This window comes from Rhinolophus ferrumequinum, chromosome 11 (assembly GCF_004115265.2).
Source record: "Rhinolophus ferrumequinum isolate MPI-CBG mRhiFer1 chromosome 11, mRhiFer1_v1.p, whole genome shotgun sequence".
Taxonomy (NCBI): Eukaryota; Metazoa; Chordata; class Mammalia; order Chiroptera; family Rhinolophidae; genus Rhinolophus; species Rhinolophus ferrumequinum.
In genome coordinates this window covers 39,531,624-39,550,212 of record NC_046294.1, presented here as the reverse complement: position 1 = coordinate 39,550,212, position 18,589 = coordinate 39,531,624, and the positions used below count along the sequence as shown (strand labels likewise).

General features: G+C 37.0%; 2 protein-coding genes across 11 annotated transcripts in view; both read right to left on the bottom strand.

Moving 5' to 3' along the window:
• BTBD10 (BTB domain containing 10) overlaps positions 1-9,429 on the bottom strand; it is a 64,255-nt gene extending 54,826 nt beyond the window's left edge. Inside the window, exon 1 of one of the 9 annotated variants that reach the window (XM_033119391.1) lies at positions 9,231-9,429. The gene's annotated coding sequence lies outside the window, so the exon portion shown is untranslated. Of the gene's footprint in view, positions 1-4,758; positions 4,778-9,196 lie in introns of those variants that run through there. The other 8 variants (XM_033119384.1, XM_033119383.1, XM_033119387.1 and 5 more) reach the window with 8 other exon arrangements.
• Positions 9,430-15,827: 6,398 nt separating this feature from the next.
• On the bottom strand, positions 15,828-18,211 carry PTH (parathyroid hormone). Of its 2 annotated transcripts, none has more exons than XM_033118955.1 (3): positions 18,152-18,211; positions 16,208-16,308; positions 15,828-16,089 (listed from the first exon to the last, which is right to left on the bottom strand). In XM_033118955.1, exons 1-3 carry the CDS (start codon positions 18,194-18,196, stop codon positions 15,828-15,830), a joined length of 408 nt encoding a protein of 135 aa, XP_032974846.1. In that variant the 5' UTR covers positions 18,197-18,211. The 2 variants fall into 2 exon arrangements, with proteins under 2 accessions (XP_032974846.1, XP_032974845.1); XM_033118954.1 differs by lacking the exon at positions 18,152-18,211 and adding an exon at positions 18,004-18,097 and having other exon boundaries at positions 16,208-16,298.
• Between the last annotated feature and the right edge of the window lie 378 nt (positions 18,212-18,589).

Genomic DNA, 18,589 nt, shown 5'->3' with positions numbered 1-18,589 from the left:
ATCAGTTATCCAATTGTAAAAATTGAAATTATACAAATACTAGAGAGAAACATGGGTGATTTCCTTTAGAACCTGGAAGAAGGGAAAGCCTTTCTTATTTGACTATGTAAAAATAAACACCTTTGCCTTGCAAAAAGCAGCAAAAACAATAAACAAAACAAAAACAAATATTTTTTACTATATTAAGAGCTCTTTAAAAGGAGGGAAAAAAGACCCCCCCCAAAGAAAAATTGAAAATGCCCAAAAGACATGGGCAATTCTCAGAAAAATCAAGCAAACAGCCTTAAACAGGTGAAAGCATGCTCAACCTACTCAAAGAGAAATGCAAATTAACACCTCCAATTCTGACCATATACTGTTGGTGAGACTGTGGAGAAAGACATTCTCTACATTCTCATACACTGCTAATGAAAAATACAAAATGATGTAATACCTATGAAAAGGAATTTTGCAATATCAAACAAAATTACAAACATTTACCAGTCCCACTTCTAAGAATCCATCCAGAAGATACAGCTCCACAAATACTAAACAAAATATTCAAAATATATTCACTGTGGCATTATTTTTAACAGCAAAAGACTGAAAACAATCTGAATTACATCAAAAGAGGCTAATTGAATCAACTATGGTACATTCACACAATGACATACCATGCATCTATTAAAAAAAATAAGGCAGATCCCCATGTATTAACATGGATTAATATCCAAGATACACTTTTAAGTGAAAGAGGAAAAAAAAGCAGGTGGAAAACAAGCAGTATACAGTTTTCTATCTTTTGTGAATAAACCAAATAAACATATACATACATATATACATACATACAAATATACACATACCTGTTTGTTTTTGCAAAAAGAACTCTAGAAGGAAAAATAAGACACTAATAGCAATGGCTACCTACAGGGGCAGGGTGGAAATGGGGTGGAAGTAATACAGATGTACGCAACAATTCTGAGTAGTCTTTATACAATTTCGATATTTGAACCATACAATAATTTACATATTCTAAGTAAATAAATAACTAAAGGTCCTACTACTGCCATGTTCTAAATTGCACCATTTTATGGTTTGGGTTTTGTTTAAATAAACGAAACAGTAGACGTACACTATATACGTAACTGCAGGTTTAGTCGCAATAAAAAGTGTTGCCAAATCATTCAAATTCCTTCACCTCTTACTAAATACCTCCATCTAGAACAGTAAGCAATGACCGATACGTATCAGAATGGGCTCCTGAAGAATAAAGTCAAGCTATCCTCCTTTGGGAAAGTTACCACAGTGTGGTAGGTAAGAGATATCTCAGCACTAAGTGAACCATAGCAAAATATTCAGTGACACAAGCAGTGTCTTTTATTATACAAGACACTTTAAAAGGTGGTCCCTTTTTAAAAATTGAGAAATTGGCTTAAAGGGATATTATTTGCCTCAAGCCACAGAGCTAATAAATAAGCTAGGACTCAGATACGTATCTCTACAGTCAAATTCAGTGTTTTTTCCACCCTACTATATTGTCTCTCAAATTTAATACACAATCTATCAAATTGCTAAACCCAGAAAATAAAAAGTGGGAGTGGGAGCATTTCAAATCACTAAGAGATAAAGAGAGATGACAAACAGATAGATTCAAGGTTAGAGAGACAGGTTCTAAAAAATGAATTGGTTAACTATTTGAGCAGAAGATCCTTTCCTATCTCATATTTTATCTTCCCCAAATTCCACATCAAGAACAAAATTTAAGTGGATATTTATCTGACTCTCAGAATGAAAAAGAAATTTCTAAGCCTCAGATCAAAGAAAAACAGGCAAAAACTGTTAGTATGAGAAACAGGCACGTGCAGCCAGCCACTTTATGCTAACATTCCCAACAAAGCCTAGTGAAAACTTCATCAGGGATCAGAATTAGGACTGCAGACCAGCTTTCAAGAAGCATTAGTTTAGGGGCCGAGGATTGGCTCAGTTGGTTAGAGCACAGTGCTCAGAACACCAATGTCGCTGGTTCGATTCCCACATGGGCCAGTGAGCTGTGCCCCCTCCACAACTAGAGTGAAAACAACGACTCCACTAGATTGAAAACAACGACTTGATTTGGAGCTGAACTGCGCCCTCCACAACTAGATTGAAAAGAAATAACGACTTGACTTGGAGCTGATGGGTCCTGGAAAAACACACTGTCCTCCAATATTTCCCGGTTAAAAAAAAAGCATTGTTTAGACTACATAAAAATTCAAACTACAAAAGATAAATGAAAAACTATAAAAATTTTTAAAATACAAAGGACTGAAATCTTCACTGCATAAGGAATATTTATAACTCCATATTAAAAAATCTGAACACTATGATGGAAAAATAATCAAAGTTCATAAACTAGCAATTTACAAAAAGACTAGTGGCCAAACGAGGAAAAGAAATATTCAGCCTCACTAGTAATATAAGAAATCCAAGTTAAATCTGAGATGTTTAACCTATCAAACTGTCAAAGATTTGTCAGTTTGTTTAATGATAGCCAGTGATGGCTAAAGTACAAGGAAAATGGCTACTCCATTGTAAAACTTGGAGTGTATCAGACACTTTGACCAAAAAAAAAAAAACAAAACAAAAACCCTTACTTTCAACATTTTATCCTAAGAAATATGTTCAACAAAGAATTTATGGTAAGAGGAAGAAGGAAAATCAAAGAGACAAAGAAGGGAGGAAATGTTAATTTTTAAATCTGGTATTTATGTCATATTATTCAAATTTTCTTTTAATGTCTTAAAATAATAATTTTAAGTCATACAGAATAATTTCAATTTTGGGTGTGCATGCATGTTTGTGACTTGAAGCAATTACCATTGAGTTATGATTTATGATGCCATTTTCTTCTTTGATCTTTGCCAAATGACATGCAATGCATTACTTTTATAGTCAGAAAGTATATATATCTTTATATATATATATACTTTTTAAAAATTATTCCCAAAACTCTACTTTTATAAGTAATTTTTCAAAGTACTCATTGTAAAACAATTTCAAAATAAGTAAGTGTTCAAGGTTACTGTTAAATAATATCATTCACCAGGGAAGAAAAGATAATCAAAGATGTCATATCACTTTTCTTCCTAAATGATACTTTTTCCCTTTCTTAATGTTTTGAGTTCAACTAACTTGAAAAGTTATTTATATGCATATATATATATGCATATAAATAATGCATATATATTGTCACACCAGTACTATGTATATACTACATATACACAAAATATAGAAATGAAAAAGAGATTGGAAATTCTACTGTTTTCTGCATACAGCACAAGGAACAAGCTTGTCATACACTTCAGAAGTACAAGCAACCTACCTTGTTTCCCTAAAAATAAGACCTAGCCGGACAATCAGCTCTAATGCGCCTTTTGGAGCAAAAATTAATATAAGACCCGGTATTCTATTCTGTTCTGTTCTGTTCTATTCTATTCAAAATTATAAAAATGTTTTGTCGCACAAGTTTGCACCTGAGATTGTTCCTCAGGTAACTAAGCTTTAAAATTTATTTTTAAGATGACATTTAATGTAATCTACAAATAGAAAACTCAAAATAATTTTCTATTCATCTGCTATTAACAAAAGACAGTCAAAGATCTTTAAGGAAAATATTGCAAGTTAATAAAAATAAAATAGTTTTATTTTTTAGAAGTAGTTAACAGCATCCCAATAAATGATTTTTGAAATGCCACACCATCTCTCTCTTCAATCTATTCTCCTTTCCCCTTTCTCTACTATTCCACCTGGCTTTCAAATTACATAGAATACTAGGTATCAGTCAACGAAAGCCAACATGAAAAGCAAGAAAAAGACCTTCCTATTGTTCAATGTTGACTAGAAAAAGAAAAGAAAAACCTTTCTAATTTCCAGTGGAAGAGTCATATTGGCAAGGCTGTAAATACCATAATTTGAACTTGCTCCCTCCAAATGAGAGAGAGATATAAATGTAAATTTATCTGATGGATGTGTTTTAAGATCACTGGCCAGAATGCTATGTTCTAAGCATCAACAAGAACAAAGTGATAACAAGTTACTTCATTTTACTATTTACACAGCACTTGTATATATTTTAGTTCATTTCGTTCTTAAACTCCTGACAATTGTGTTCTATCTCCATTTTTCATGTGAGGAAACAAAAGCTCACTGAGGTTAACTTTTATATTATAAAGCTAAAAGTTGGCTTTAAACCCAGATCTAAATTATCCCAAATAAGGTATTCCAAGCAAAAAAGTATGACAGCAATTTCAAATGAACTTAGAAAAGTGTTATTTAGTTTCCAATCAAGTAGTATTTCAGTAATTCACTATGACAGACTCTCACCCCTAAAACAAATACTAAATGTTAATTTCAGTTTGTGACCATAAATACTAATAGATCATTTCAACTACAAAGATAAAAATACCACGTTATCAGATATCTTACATTATTTAACAGAAAAATGTAATTAAACTATTAAAGGTGAAGATACTTTTATCGGCAAAGATATCTTTTAGCATCTTACTAATCTTCAGAAATCTACTGTGACACAAGATCACATATTTGACATAAAATCTTTCCTCTCTTATGTTCAAGTTCCTACTATTTCAAGCACAGTAGTCCCCCCCTTATCCACGGTTTCACTTGCTTGGTTTCATTTACCCGAGATCAACTCCCATATTAAATGGAAAAATCCAGAAATAAACAATTCCTAAGTTTTAAACTGCACACCATTCTGAATAGCGTGATGAAATCTCTCACCATCACTGTCCGGCTTCCTTCATCCTGCCTGGGATGTAAATCATCCTTCTGTCCAGCATCCCCACTCTGTACACACGACCTGCCCACCGGTCAGTCCGTAGCCTTCTAGGTTACTGGATCACTGCAGCGGTATCACAGTGCTTGCGTTCAGGTCACCCTTATTTTACTTAATGGTGGACACAAAGTACAAGCGTAGTGATGCTGGCAATTCGGACATGCCAAAGAGAAGGCGAAAAATGCTTCCTTTAAGTGAAAAGGTGAACATTCTCAACTTATTAGGTTGGTGCAAAAGTAATTGTGGTTTAAAGGTTAAAATTGTAAAAACTACAATTACTTTTGTACCAACTTAATATTAAGGAAAAAGAAACTGTATGCTTAGGTTGCTAAGATCTATGATGAGAATGAATCTATCTGTGAAATTGAAAGAAGGAAAAAGAAATTCTTGTTAGTTTTGCTATTGCACCTCACACTGCAAATTACAGCCACAGCTCATGGTAAGTGCTTAGTGAAGATTGAAAAGGCATTAAATTTGTGGATAGAAGACATGAACAGAAAATGTGTTTGTGGACCAGGGAGTTCAGTACTGCCCATGGTTTCAGGCATCCACTGTGGGTCTTGGAACGTATTCCCAATAGATAACAGGGGGACTACTGTACTCAGCTCATTATATTCCCACTGCCTGCAATTACATTCACCAACCTCTTAATCCTCTCCCAGAGAGCATCTCTTTGAATTCTTATTGCATACCTCAAAGTTCTAAATTGCTACCTGCTTAGCAAGGTACGTCTCAGTTTCAAGGATGCCCAAGTAAATCAGAGCAAGACATAGTAGGGGAAATGCAACATTAGTTTGAACCCTAATAAACATTCTACCCAAGAAAAAAAATTGTTGAGTTCTTCCTCCATTAATGATCACCTACAACTACCTCTTCCTCTCTTACTGTGGGTTCATAACCAACAAAGAAACAAAATAATAAATGACTCAGAGAGATGAAGATAAAAATATAACTGAAACCAGTGACTAAAAAAGCTTCCTATTAAGTTCAATTGTAAATTAAACTTACTGGGAACTGCAGATGTTCCAGTTGCTTTTCCCTCATAGGGTCCCGCTTGCTAAAAGAAATCTACCACACAGAGCAGTAGAGGATGAATAGCCTAAGAAATGGGAGCTCCAAAAATAGAACCAGGTCACTGAGCAAAAGCATACTCAATTCCTTCCCCTGGCCTCACTTAATCCTCCCTTGGGGAGGCATCTGAGAGGGGTAAGGAGAAAGGGGGAAAGTTCCTTATAAGAAAGAACCTCCTACTTTACCAATCACGGTGGAAACACAGGGAGAGGAAAATGATGGCTCCCCCTCAACTAACATAATCTCCAAATATACAAGATTCTGCTGAATGTTTTTAAAATCCTCAAGCAGGAACGCCTCAAACATAATCTCCTGTTTCACTTCCTATAGCAGAAAGTCAGGGACTGAATGAAGAAATAGTAGACTAGCTTCACCTGAGAAGACTGGGCTAAAAAGAAAAAAATCAAGTCTGCAAACTCCTAAAGTATAGTAGTCCTGATTAAAAACCAATATTCTATGTAGCCTTTGTATGAGTTATGATCAATTTAGTCGAAAAGGCAGAGATCTTAGTAAAACTGCACAGTAGACAAAAGAGTCTTGAACTATTTTATCCTCCTTTTCCAAACTCCCTCCCCTCGCCTCCTCTCTCACCCTCTCCCCCATCCAAGACCCTCACCTTGCCCTCTATGTGCCTAGGGTCCACCTCATTCTTAGGTCCGACCTCTCAATTCCCATTCCTCACAGTCTGAGTATGAATTAGATTATGTGATTAAAGTACTTCACACTAATAGATAAATGTGGGTCAATCCACCAGGGTTCAATTCCACAAATATCATTAAGCTCTACTATGTATAAGGCATTGTGTTTAACCTATCAAAGTACCTATTGTTCTTATAAGAAAAATTAGTAACTTTTTTTAACTAGTAAGCTTTTAATAGACGATGTGAGAAAAGCACATGAGTGCCTGTTTCACATCACCTTCTCCCCATCCCATTTTTTTCCATCCCAATGACCCTCCCCCCCACCCCACCCCAAGAGCCAGGGAATAAAATCCAAGGAATCGATACTGCTTCCAGTAAAATTCAATGACTGGGAAGACAGTGTGGGATTAAGGTACAGCGAACATTAACCATTCAAAACCATAGCTGAATTGTGGCGGTCTCTTGGATTTAATTTTACATATTAATTGCAAGTACAATAAAGAACTCTCAATAAGTCAATTTCCTTACAAGATAACTATAAATTAGCATTGCTCAGAACCCTGAGTTATTAAGCCATAAATACTGAGAGGTTCTTTCTTCAGTTATTTCCAGTTAAAATGTTAATAGGTATCAGTTCAATTTGCCCTACTGAATTTAAAGGCTATTAAACTTGCCTACTAAACTTATCTACTGTTTTCAATTAGACTTGACATTTTTCTCAAGTCCTCCTAGGTTTGAAATTCCAAACTAATTAGCATACTTGCTTTAAAATTTTTTTCAGCTGTAGAACTTAGTAATTCTCACCTATAACAGAGGTCCTAAATTGGATACAACTACTGAGGTTTGGGTTTGATTGGGCCATATGAAGTTATTTTTACTTGTTTTAATTCATTGCCAATATTTTTAAAAATCAAGAAGCTGCAAGCAAAAATGTAGATTTCCTGTGTTCTCTCGAGAAAGCTGAAGCCTCTGGAGAAAGACCCGTATTCGTGTAGGGCGTTAATCAGCTGGCCTGAGAACTGGGTGTCCCTCTTAAATAAGACATGAACTCTCTAGTACATTTCACTTGTTTTCATTTTCATCTGCCTACTACCTTGAAGGTATGCGAGTGTACTATTCGTAAACTAGTTCTTTGAAAGGTACATAAATAATTTCCAGATCACTTCCACACTTCACCAAGTCATCTAAATGTAAAAAGCCAAAGACTGTAACTGTCTGTTTCTTCATAGTTAATTAAAAAACTCACAAGCTTTAGAAAAAAGGGTGAGAAAGAAAAAACTTCAGACTGGTAGAAGGGTGACATACAGAAGGTAAAAAGCCCATCCGAAAGCTTTTATGGGAGAGAGGGGGAAAAGGTGAAAGAATTCAAAAACATTTTTGAGACACTAAAAACTTTCCTGATTGAATCCATGGATCCTCTTAAGGATTTAGAATCTCCTTTCCCGCTTTCCCTTTATGTATAACAATAGCAGTTAGGTCATAAATACTGAGAAATGTTAGGAAAATTTATGAAACACACACCTTCAAAAATAATTCTCCTCACACACTTTTTTAACAGTCTTAATCCACCACCAAATCCTTTCCCAAGTACACTCTACTGCTTTCTGCTTTGTATTTAAATAACAACTGCAGTCCTCATTTTCAATACTTGGATTTCAGTCCGGGATGGGCTCTCCCGTACAGAAAATTTTTTTGGCCCTGTTATTGCACTCTTTATTATGTATCTCTTATTTCAATGTCTACAGTCTATTTAATTCAAAATCTATCCCTAACCTCCTATCTAAATCCTGATCATATCTGTGTAGTTGGGGAAGGGGGCGGTGTGCTCTATTGTCTAAATAAAGCCAATATACCATGCTGCTTCATTAACCGTTAGTTTAAATAAAAAGCATGAAAACTCTTAAAAATAAAAAATTTTAATAATTTTTATACGCTAAGTATACAAAGCGACAAACAGGTGAGGCTCTATCTTTAGCATGTCTGGATTAATGTCTTTTCATCATGGACTCAAATTAGGAGAAAGGAGAAGTCCGAAATCTGTGAGGACCAGGGATGGTCACACTGCCTCCACATTAACAAATGACTGATGCCTCACCTCCCCGCACCCCATTCAGGAGGATAAAGGGGGTTAGGAAAACTTGCATCTGAAGAACAAAAAAAATTAGCTTTTCTGTGCAAGTTTTGGGAAAACAAAGGTCTACCATACGTGATAACTGTTACAGCTTAAAACCACACAGCACATTAGGTCTCACTCCAATTCACCAAAAGGGAGACTACCTGCCACCTGATCCCCTATTGTGATGCGCCCTCCTCAGGAAGTCGCTGCGTTAGCCCAGGGATGATAGAAAAGGGGCGGGGCACGGGTTTACTCTGCCCAGGAAAGGAAGGATTAGGGTATCACCTTCACCCCTGGGGAAAGGCCTCAAGACTCCCCAAAACAGCACCCCGAACCCAAGTCCCACCCCTGCCTCTCCGAACTGGGTGCCAGCAGCCAGAGCCCAGAACCCCACCCACGGTCCCCTAGCAGAGTCCGAGATGCGCAGACCACCGAGATGCGCCGAAGCAGCCCAGCTCTCAAGCCCAGATTCGCCCTCCTCCCCCTTCCTCCTTGGCCCCCTCCAAGCCCAGCCTCCGCCTCCGCCTCCGCCTCCGCCTCCGCCGCCGCCCCTACCGAGTTCCCCAGCTACGTCCAGTCACCCTCGAACCTGTAGTCCGCCTGGAGCGTCCACTGAGGGCCTCGGGAAAAGGCCGGAGCTAGTGACACCTCTGCTTCCTCCTCTACTGGATCCCTCCGTAGGTGTCTGTGGTGGCGGCTTTCCAGACCGCCGCCGCGGCTACCAAGAGCCGCCCGGCAGGTTGCAGGCCGGCTCCTAAGCCTCTTCTCGCGAGAGCCCGCAGTCTGAAGAGGCGAGACTAGCTGCGTTCTCGCGAGAATGGTGGCTCGCCGCCCAGGGGTGGGCGGGGCGCTGTGAGGACAGTTGAGCGAGCCGCAGCCAGGGGTGGGCGTTCAGCCCAGGGGCTGGCGCCGCAGAGTGGAAAGCGTGGGTCCTCATAGACTTCAGCTGGCGATCCACAGCGAGTCCCGAGCCTGAGTGGCTGCGACCAGTTATGCCTCCCAAACCTATGAATCGCGTGTCTTTTTCTTCGATTTCCTATCACCGTTAGAAAAAAGCAGACCGCGTCTTCCAGCCCAGAGTTGGAGAAATACCTCTGGGATCTTGCCTTTGCTCAACTGGGCAAACTCCGAGATCGCTCTTAGCCCCACAGCTGGCGGGTATTAACCGATCGGAGTTCATGAAAGGCGGGCGTTGTAAGGGACACTTTCTATTTCCTAATATCCACAGCTGTTTGTTTTTAAACGCTGGGTTGGCGGGAGCTGGTGTGCCCGCTGTAACTCCTGAAGTTGGGCCGCCTGTTGAACGTCGCGAGTAAACTGGATGGGGTATTGCTTCCTGTGGGCAGCAAGTTGCCAAGGAATAGTTTCAGTCATTCAGCTTTACTGAGTCTACCGTGTGCCAGATGCTGGACTATACCAACCGGGAAAAATACAAGACACGATCGCCGCCCTCGAAGCTCACACGGCGGGATAGGGGGGCGGCGAGACCCACCCCAAAACATAATCCCATATGCTGCCATAAAAGCCGAGCTGCTTGCAGTGAGCTGTGGGACCAGAAAGTTAAAACTGGCTCTGCCTGTCACGTTGAGGAAGCCTCCATCAGAGAGTGACATTTGAGCTGAATCTTGAAGGATGAGTAAGAACTCCAGTTTTTAGAAGAGTGGGAGGGGCTTTGCAAGCAGAGGAAGTATAGGGGAAGTGGACCTTGTTTGAGTAATTTAGGACCTGGTTTGAGTAATTTGTTATGAAAACAGATTTTGCGGAAAGAACTTTTGTTGAAAAACTTTTAATCCTTGTTTAGTTCGGGCGAGAAAAAACTCCCAGGCTGCCACGTGTGATAATCAAAGTGTTTCCCAAGCCAATGTTTGTGCTAAACAGATGAACAGAGTATGCACAAGTATAATAAGATAGCGAACATCCTCTTCCTTATCTAAGTGTCCTTAGATATCAGAGACCTAAAGGAAAGAGAGGTTATAGTCATAGTATACCAAGTTATTATTGCCAACATTCTGCTAAATTTGAAATTGCCAATAATCTGTGAAGATTTCTAAGTGAGAAGAGCAATCTAAACAGAAATTTTGTAATACAGGTAATCCCATGGAGAAATGTAAAAAAAAAAAAAAAAAAATCGCAGGCAACCAAACAACAAAAACCTCACCAATCTTATTATCAAATTTTTCTTCTGTAAGCCAAGATCAAGGGAGGTAATTCCATCGTCCAAGTTAGAGTTAGTGAGGTCTGTCAAATAGAAATTATTTCTCTATATCAAAATCAAAGCCATCATTTCCTAAAGAAAGTCTCTGGTATTCTACTACATAGTTTTCACCAATCTCCTTTTAGGTACATAAATGTTCATACTATTATCTACGTATATGTAAATTATAGTTTCATTTGGCTCACGCTACTCTTCCTATAAATAAGCCCCCAACACTTAATAAGAAAAAAGTAGTTCTAACCTTGCTGAGGGCAATCAGGTACTCTGCTTAACATAATTCACAAATTCTAGTCCAAGTTCTAGGAATTTGCGAGGAAACATTAGAAGAATTATATCAGCAAAAGATTTCAGATGAAATATTGGGACTTTGTACCATGCCAGATCCAGTCAAAATATTTTATCTTGCTTTGAGGGACCTACAGTTCATTTCGTTGTTATTCCTTAAAAAAAAAAAAAAAAAAAAAAAAAAACCACAAGAAAGTCTATAGATATAACAAAATTACCACTCTTATTTGCCTTAAAAAGAAAGTTAAACTTTCAAATAATTTGGGAGCATGAGTAGCAGCTATACATATAGTGGGTAATGCCATAGATTCACACCATCACAAACTACGCTGCACAATAATTTGTAAATGCTACCTGACTGAATGAGCTAAGGTTCAAACCCTTAATGAAAGTCTTTCTTCCATAATATCAATGCATGCACCAAAGATCTTGGTCAATACAGAATTTCCAATTTAGCAGAAATAAAATGTTTCATATAGAAGCAATGAATAAACAAGTTCCTTGATTGCATTGCACCTCACAGCATGCTATGACAAGATTGTTTCATAGCAGTGGATAAGAAAGACTTCTGGTTGAATACTTGCTCAACAAATTAGTGATAAGCCACAGACCCAGAATCCTAATTAACTTTAAAGCCTAGGATTTCTTTGTACTACAAGTTTTGAGCACTGTCACCTAATGGCAGGAACAGGAACATCACATTCATACAAAAAGAACTCTATCCCTATTCAGTGAATATATTTATTGACCAGGACCCTGTGTAAGACTACTAGGGGAGATAGACATTATTAATATACAATTTCTACTGATATAAATGAGATATGTAATCAAGTAATAAAAGGGAAACAAATTGGGTTATAGGGAGATAGAGATAATGTGCTGTGGTAGGTCAGAGATAGGAAACATTATTCCTAACAAGAGATGAAGAAGGCGCAGGGAAGGAAGATGTTTGATCTGGAGCTTTAAAGAATACATAGGATTCACGCATGAAGAGATAGTAGGAAAAGACATTCCTATGAAGAGATCAACTTGGCTAAGTAAGTATCTTGTAAGGGGCACAATGAGCAATTCAAAAGAATGAATAGGAAGTAATGTGAGAAAGCAGATTGAAATTGGGAGACGAGGGCCTGGAATGGAAGATTAAAGGAGGGATCTGCAAACTTTTTTTTTTTTTTAATAAGGGACACAATGGAATTTTATTCAGCTATAAAAATGAGTGAAGTACTGACATGCTGCAACCTAGACAAACCTTTTTTTTTCCCCCTAAATGTTTATTTAAGTGTGTTTTTCCAGGACCCATCAGCTCCAAGTCAAGTAGTTGTTTCAGTCTAGTTGTGGAGGGTGCAGCTCACAATGACCCACGTGGGGATCAAACCGGCAACCTTGTTAAGAGCACCGCGCTCTAACCAACTGAGCTAACCGGCCACCCTGATGCAAACCTGTAACTTGTTGGCTTGCAATAGGGTAAAATGTTAATGACATAAGCAAGATAGTGGAATAGGAAGATCTAGTCCTGGTCCCTAACAGAAACACAGATTTAATGATATACAGAGCAAAATGCCTTTATTATTAGAAGTCTACAATCCAGTTAAGAAGTTGCAGTACCCCAGGCAAGCAGAAAACTGAGAACAGCCACATTGAAATAGTGGACATGGCAGAAGAACTCAATAAAGAATCCACACGTCCCATCTGCCTAAACTATTTCCAAGATCTGTGTTTGACATTCTGCAAACACTATTGTTTCACCTGCCTCAGGAATTTGGAGAGGGAGAATCAGGACTTGTCCTCAATGTCTTGACATCCTTTGGATCCAAAGAATCTAGACCAACATGGCCCTGGGGAAACTAGTGGCTGAGACTATGTCATGATATCTGTGATGAGCATGTACAGCTAGATGCTGAGATTCTTCGTGAATATGCCTCTTGATCTAGCCACAGCCAAGGACTTCCTCATATTCTCTTCATGACCTGCAGAGCCTCGGATACGGGTAGGTCCAGACCAGACCACCAGAGAATGCCAAAACATTCATCTCTGCTACCTGTGCCTGGGGTCCTCGTGCTTCCCCTCTGGCTGCCACTATTGGGAGGTGGGAGTTGGAGGAACACTGAAATGGGCATATCAGAAAGGACCTTTCCTGGTAGCTTCAGATCTGGGGTTCGGGGTTGTGTGCCTTAAGAGGGACATGAAGTCATGCCAGTACGGAAACCAGTACTGTTCACCACATAAACCCAAGCCTGCAGAGGTGGGGATTTTCCTAGACTGTGACCTGAAGGCCATTTCATTTGTCAGTGCCACTGATGGTTTCCATTTAGACACCTTCATAAATATGTCTATCTCAGAACCTCTGTGTCCACACTTCTGTGCTGAGATCCCAAGAGAGGGTGAGAATGTGCAACCCATGAATATCTGTGTGACAAGGAAGCTACAGATGTTGCAATTTGGCCACTCCCAAGGAGTTATGTGATCTCTGTGCAGAAAAAAAGAGCATTTGAGGTGAAACTGATAGATCATACACTCCCAAGCTCTTCTGATATTACCTGGAGTTTATATGGTTGAGAAAACCACCCAATGTGTTTTACTGTAAAGGGAGCCTTAGGATAAGAATTGCAAGAATAAATCATTGATTTTAAAACTTAATTCTAAATACGGGGCTTTGCTCTGAATGATCTTGAACTAGCCCAAGAGGCCCACAGTTTAAGGGTAGATTCGTTTTTCTCTAGTGTGTTTCCTGGGGGCCACCTCCATGAACTGCTGCTTCAAGATGGAACCAAGAACTTATTTCTGTAGAGTTCTGTAGAGCCCGATTGAATATTCACACGTTCAGTTCCTGAGGATTTGGGAAGGAAGGTGTCCTGTGTATGGGCCACATGGGGAGAATTATAGACATTTAGAGGGACACAGTGTCCAAGGGTTAAGTCAAGAGATGGAGGGAACGTTAAGGAAGGTGGACTTGTGGGCCCCCATCTGAGACTGACCTTTAACAGGCTAAAAGTTGATTCAAAGGGCACAATGAAGCAATTTTTCACTCTCTAAAAATAAAATAATAAACCTATGTTTACATAGGAACTTAAGATAAGATTTTTTAAATGTGTCTACAAAACTATGGAGAAATAAAGACTTGTTGGATAGATGGTATTTGGCACACTGTCCATATGAAAAAAGAATAGTAAAGTTCAAATATAACATTTTTGTCACATACAAAATTAGACTCCAGAAGAATATATGCCTAAAAGTGAAAGGTAAAACTCTAAAGCAGATATAAGAGATAAGTGTGACCTAGGTTTGGGGAAAGACTTCTTTAATAAGACTCCCCAAAATACAAACAATAACGTGAAAAATTGATGTATCTGCATCCATCAAAATTAAGCATAGAGTTAGTAAGTACACTGGGAGAAAATATTCGTGACATTTAAAACCAACAAGGAATCTATATTAGAATATGCAAAGACTCCAAAATGAACAGGGCCAGAAAACCAGAGTCTACTACTCTGTCTTCCTCATTAGAACATAAATTCTTTGAAGCCAGGGATGGGACCTCGTCCACTTCTCGGTGCCACAAGACACATTTCAAATGCACATGTGGCTACTGTTTTGGCGTGCACAGAATATAGAACATGTCCATCATCACAGAAAGTTCTTTTGGACAGCATTGACTTAAATATGTCAGGGCTCTGTATTTTACATTCCTGTACTTTTCTTTCCTAGCACTTATCCAAGTTAATAATGAATTAATGTCTGTCTTCCCTACTAAACTGTAGGTCCCAGGAAGACAGGAGCTGTGTCCATTTTGCTTACCAGTATATGCCCAGTGCCTAATACAGTACATGACAAATAATGGACACTAGATAGATATTTACCAAATGACGAATGAAGTTACATTCTAAAAAATAGATAAATTCTATTCCTTGCAATATGAGGTCCAGACTAGAAATATGAGCAGTGAGTTTGTGTATAGGTAAATGCTTTTACATTCAAGTTTCAGACCACTTTCTGCCTTCCCTTGCTGAGCATTTCATTCTCTTTCCTGAAATGAAGAGGACAGTAGTCTTTAGCTGCTGTGAAATTTGGCAACCTGGTACTTTGGTAATATTAAAAGGATGATATTCAAAATATGAAACACCTGATCAAAAAAAGATTTTGATAATGGATGTTAGCTGAACCTATTGTGATAATTTCACAATATATCAAGCCATCACGCAGTACGCCTTAAACTTACACAATGATGTATGTTGGTTATTTCTCAATAAAACTGGGAAAAAAAGCTTTTGCATTGTTCTTCCTAGTCACAATCAATTTAAACATATTAGGGTTACTCATAATCCAAAAGACATTCTTATAACAAGTGAGAAACACTTAACTTCATTTATTTAGAATCACGATCATTAAATTTTTATTTTGCATTGCAAGATGGGAGAGAGATTAAAGAGTGCCATTTTATTCTTTTATAAATTATGCAGCAACATAATTTAAATAGAATAAACAATAGAAATAAAATAATTGAAAGCGCTGTTAAATGAATAAAAGTAGAATCAAAATAATTAAAATTATAGTTATCATGGTTAGCATTGAATTTTGGTAATATTAGAAATATTGGCACTTGGTAATCTTAATAGAACTTGCAAACATTAGCAGCATGTCATATCATTGCCCTATGCTGTCTAGAGCACTGCTCTGATAGATCGGTTTTCATTGAGATTTAGCTCTAATTAATACATCCACATCAGCTTTGTCTACTTCTCCAAGACTTTTTTGATGCCTCTCAATTGGAACATTGTCTTCCTGTTTTTGGGATCTCTGGGAACCACCCTGTCTGTGAGCTGTAGAATTTCCGAGGTTAACAAATTTATTCACATCCTTCAGCTTCTTCCACAGCCATTCCAACCTTTCCTTTGAGTGCAGATGTTGACGCAAGTTACTCATAAGCTGTATTTCACTCACAGATCTCTTCCTGTAGGAAACAGAAACAGAGAGGACTACTCCATTAGTTCCCTTTTCCCAATCATAAAGCCAACCTTAAACACCCAATTTCCATGCCCTCACCATGCAGAACAGAACTCAGTACTTACTTAATAGATTTCCCATCTGATTTTGCAAACAAACAGATGGCAAGCATGACGATCGTTACTTTAACCATGTCTTTTGCAGACATCATCTTCACTAAAAAGGAAAAGCAAAATGCAGGTATTTTAAAATATTTTTAATAATCCAAATTATACAATTAAATTTAGTAGTTTACATTTATAACTATACCACTGTGCACAGTACCTAACTGGACTGGTTTTCATGGCAGACTTTTGGAATCACCCTCTTTATTTTACAGATATATTAGTATATATATATTAGTATATATATATATATACATTTGCTTTGACTCAGAAATTAGATTAGTTTTACTTTCTTAGGTATCTTTTTGAGAATTCTTGTGCAAGTTTTAAAATATAAATTTTAAGCCACATGAGGAATGAGATAGCTTACTTTTTATAATTTCCTCCCACATTTTATGTTGGTTATGACTAAATCCTTATAATTTGCTTGAAAATGGCTGATTCTCTTAATTAAGTAATTTATTAACACTATTTATCTACTTAGCAAAGTTCTTTTACATAAGGCAACTTCATTTCACTGCAATAATAACCATAAATACAAAATTAATAGGCTCTGATCTGGAGATTTTTGCTAATTAACACATACTTCTCCTACCATTAAAAAGAATGTGTCAAAGTTTTAAAAAATCATCTAATTAATTACTTGTTATATGGATTTAGAGATTTAGCTTCAGATTAAATGCTTATCTATGTTATTTCTTCAGCTTATTTTATTAACAATCTTGTTTGAGTATAATTTTTAGCACTTTCCTCTTTTGCTCATAAAGCTTTTCATTTCAGAATGGTATAGTCTTATCTTAACCTACATTTCAATTATTGGAAAGCCTATTATAGAACTGCTTTTTCTTAATGCATAATGTTCTCCATTTTAACATACATAGAGTGGCTATGTACTCATATTTTGAAGGGAAACAGCATAATTTAGAAGTAGCATAAGAAATATTGTAATCTGTATTTATTTTCACTGTGCAATATAAAGTTACTGATGGAGTAACAAATGCATATTCTCCAATTTTGGTTAATGTTTTTTTTTAAAAAAAGGCACTGTAGCTAAAGAATAGGAGCATTGGTATCTAACTCTTGGTTTGTCACATTCATTCACCTAGTGACTTCAGACATCTGTACTTTGCTTCCTTGTTCTGAATAGAGACAAGCTTCTTACAAGAATGTCATGAAAAAGCTGAAAATCAGTTGTAAAACACCCTTAAAATTCATGTACAGTTTTCAGAATAGAAAATTTAAAAAGGCTATGTAAAGGGAATAAACATTCAGCAGTAAAACTGAGTTTCTCCAACTATAGGATACAGATCGAGCTGTTTAGGAGTCATAAAACAATCTAGATAACGATATTCTTAAGGAGAAATGGAATTTTAACTCAACTTAATAAATTTATATTGGTTAAATCAGAATTATTCATTCCTAATTAGGTTGTTTTATTTTAACATTTCAATAAGATGCCATTAAAACATATCATGCCAAATTTTAATTATTGTTGTGTAATTTCAGAAGAGTTTAAATGCAGCAAGTCATCTCAAAAAACTTTAATCACATAAATAAATGATTTAAGAGTATTTTAGTAGCATAAATTTATTTTGTATCATGATATTTTATATTAAACATAATTCAAACCCTCCCTTAACATTTTACCTTGAACAAACAGCATGGTATTTGTAGAAAATGATGCACATTAAATAATTGCTTGATTATTTAAAAAGACGATTTCATGAAATTTAAAAGAGAAAATAAAGATTACTCACCACACAATGTCTTAGGACAAGATCTTTCAGGTGTATTAGCAGCTGATGCTTTCTGAAAGTTGAGTAAACTTGAGAAGGCTGATGAACTGGACTTGAGACCCTTAAATGTGACATTTATATATAGGTCTTCCACTCACCAAGAGAAGTTTTTTTTATTGTCACAGATAACATCACTCCCAATTCTCTGGATCATAACTAGAAGATCAGAGCAACAGACACCCGCATTGGGCAGTACCCATCCCTCTTACGTTTTAGAAAATTGAATATTAAAAAGAAAACAGTGTGGGGTGGGGAAAAGGATTTATGCAAATATTTCTAACAAATATTAAATTGTAATTCCAACTGGATTAATGAATTTATATTATAAAAAAAGATTTCAAAGATTTATGGTAAAGTCGTCCTTTTATTTGAAAGTAAAATCTGAAAATAAGTATATTTGTTATAATCATATTGCTGATAGAATTATGAAAATGATACTAAATCATATTATGTTATTCTTACTTTAGAAGCCATTTTCAACTAATCCACATCATTCCTGGTCACTTTTTAAAGGCTTCAAAAGTGGTATTACTTAAAAATTTATTTA

Excerpts from the sequence above, each read along its gene's own strand:
- PTH (XM_033118955.1), bottom strand. The coding sequence starts at position 18,196 with ATGATCCAGAGAATTGGGAGTGATGTTATCTGTGACAATAAAAAA. Across the intron at positions 16,309-18,151 it reads TTATCTGTGACAATAAAAAA|TCCTTTTTAGTGAAGATGAT; the intron begins AACTTCTCTTGG and ends GCATTTTGCTTT. Across the intron at positions 16,090-16,207 it reads TCAGATGGGAAATCTATTAA|GAAGAGATCTGTGAGTGAAA; the intron begins GTAAGTACTGAG and ends TGTTTCCTACAG.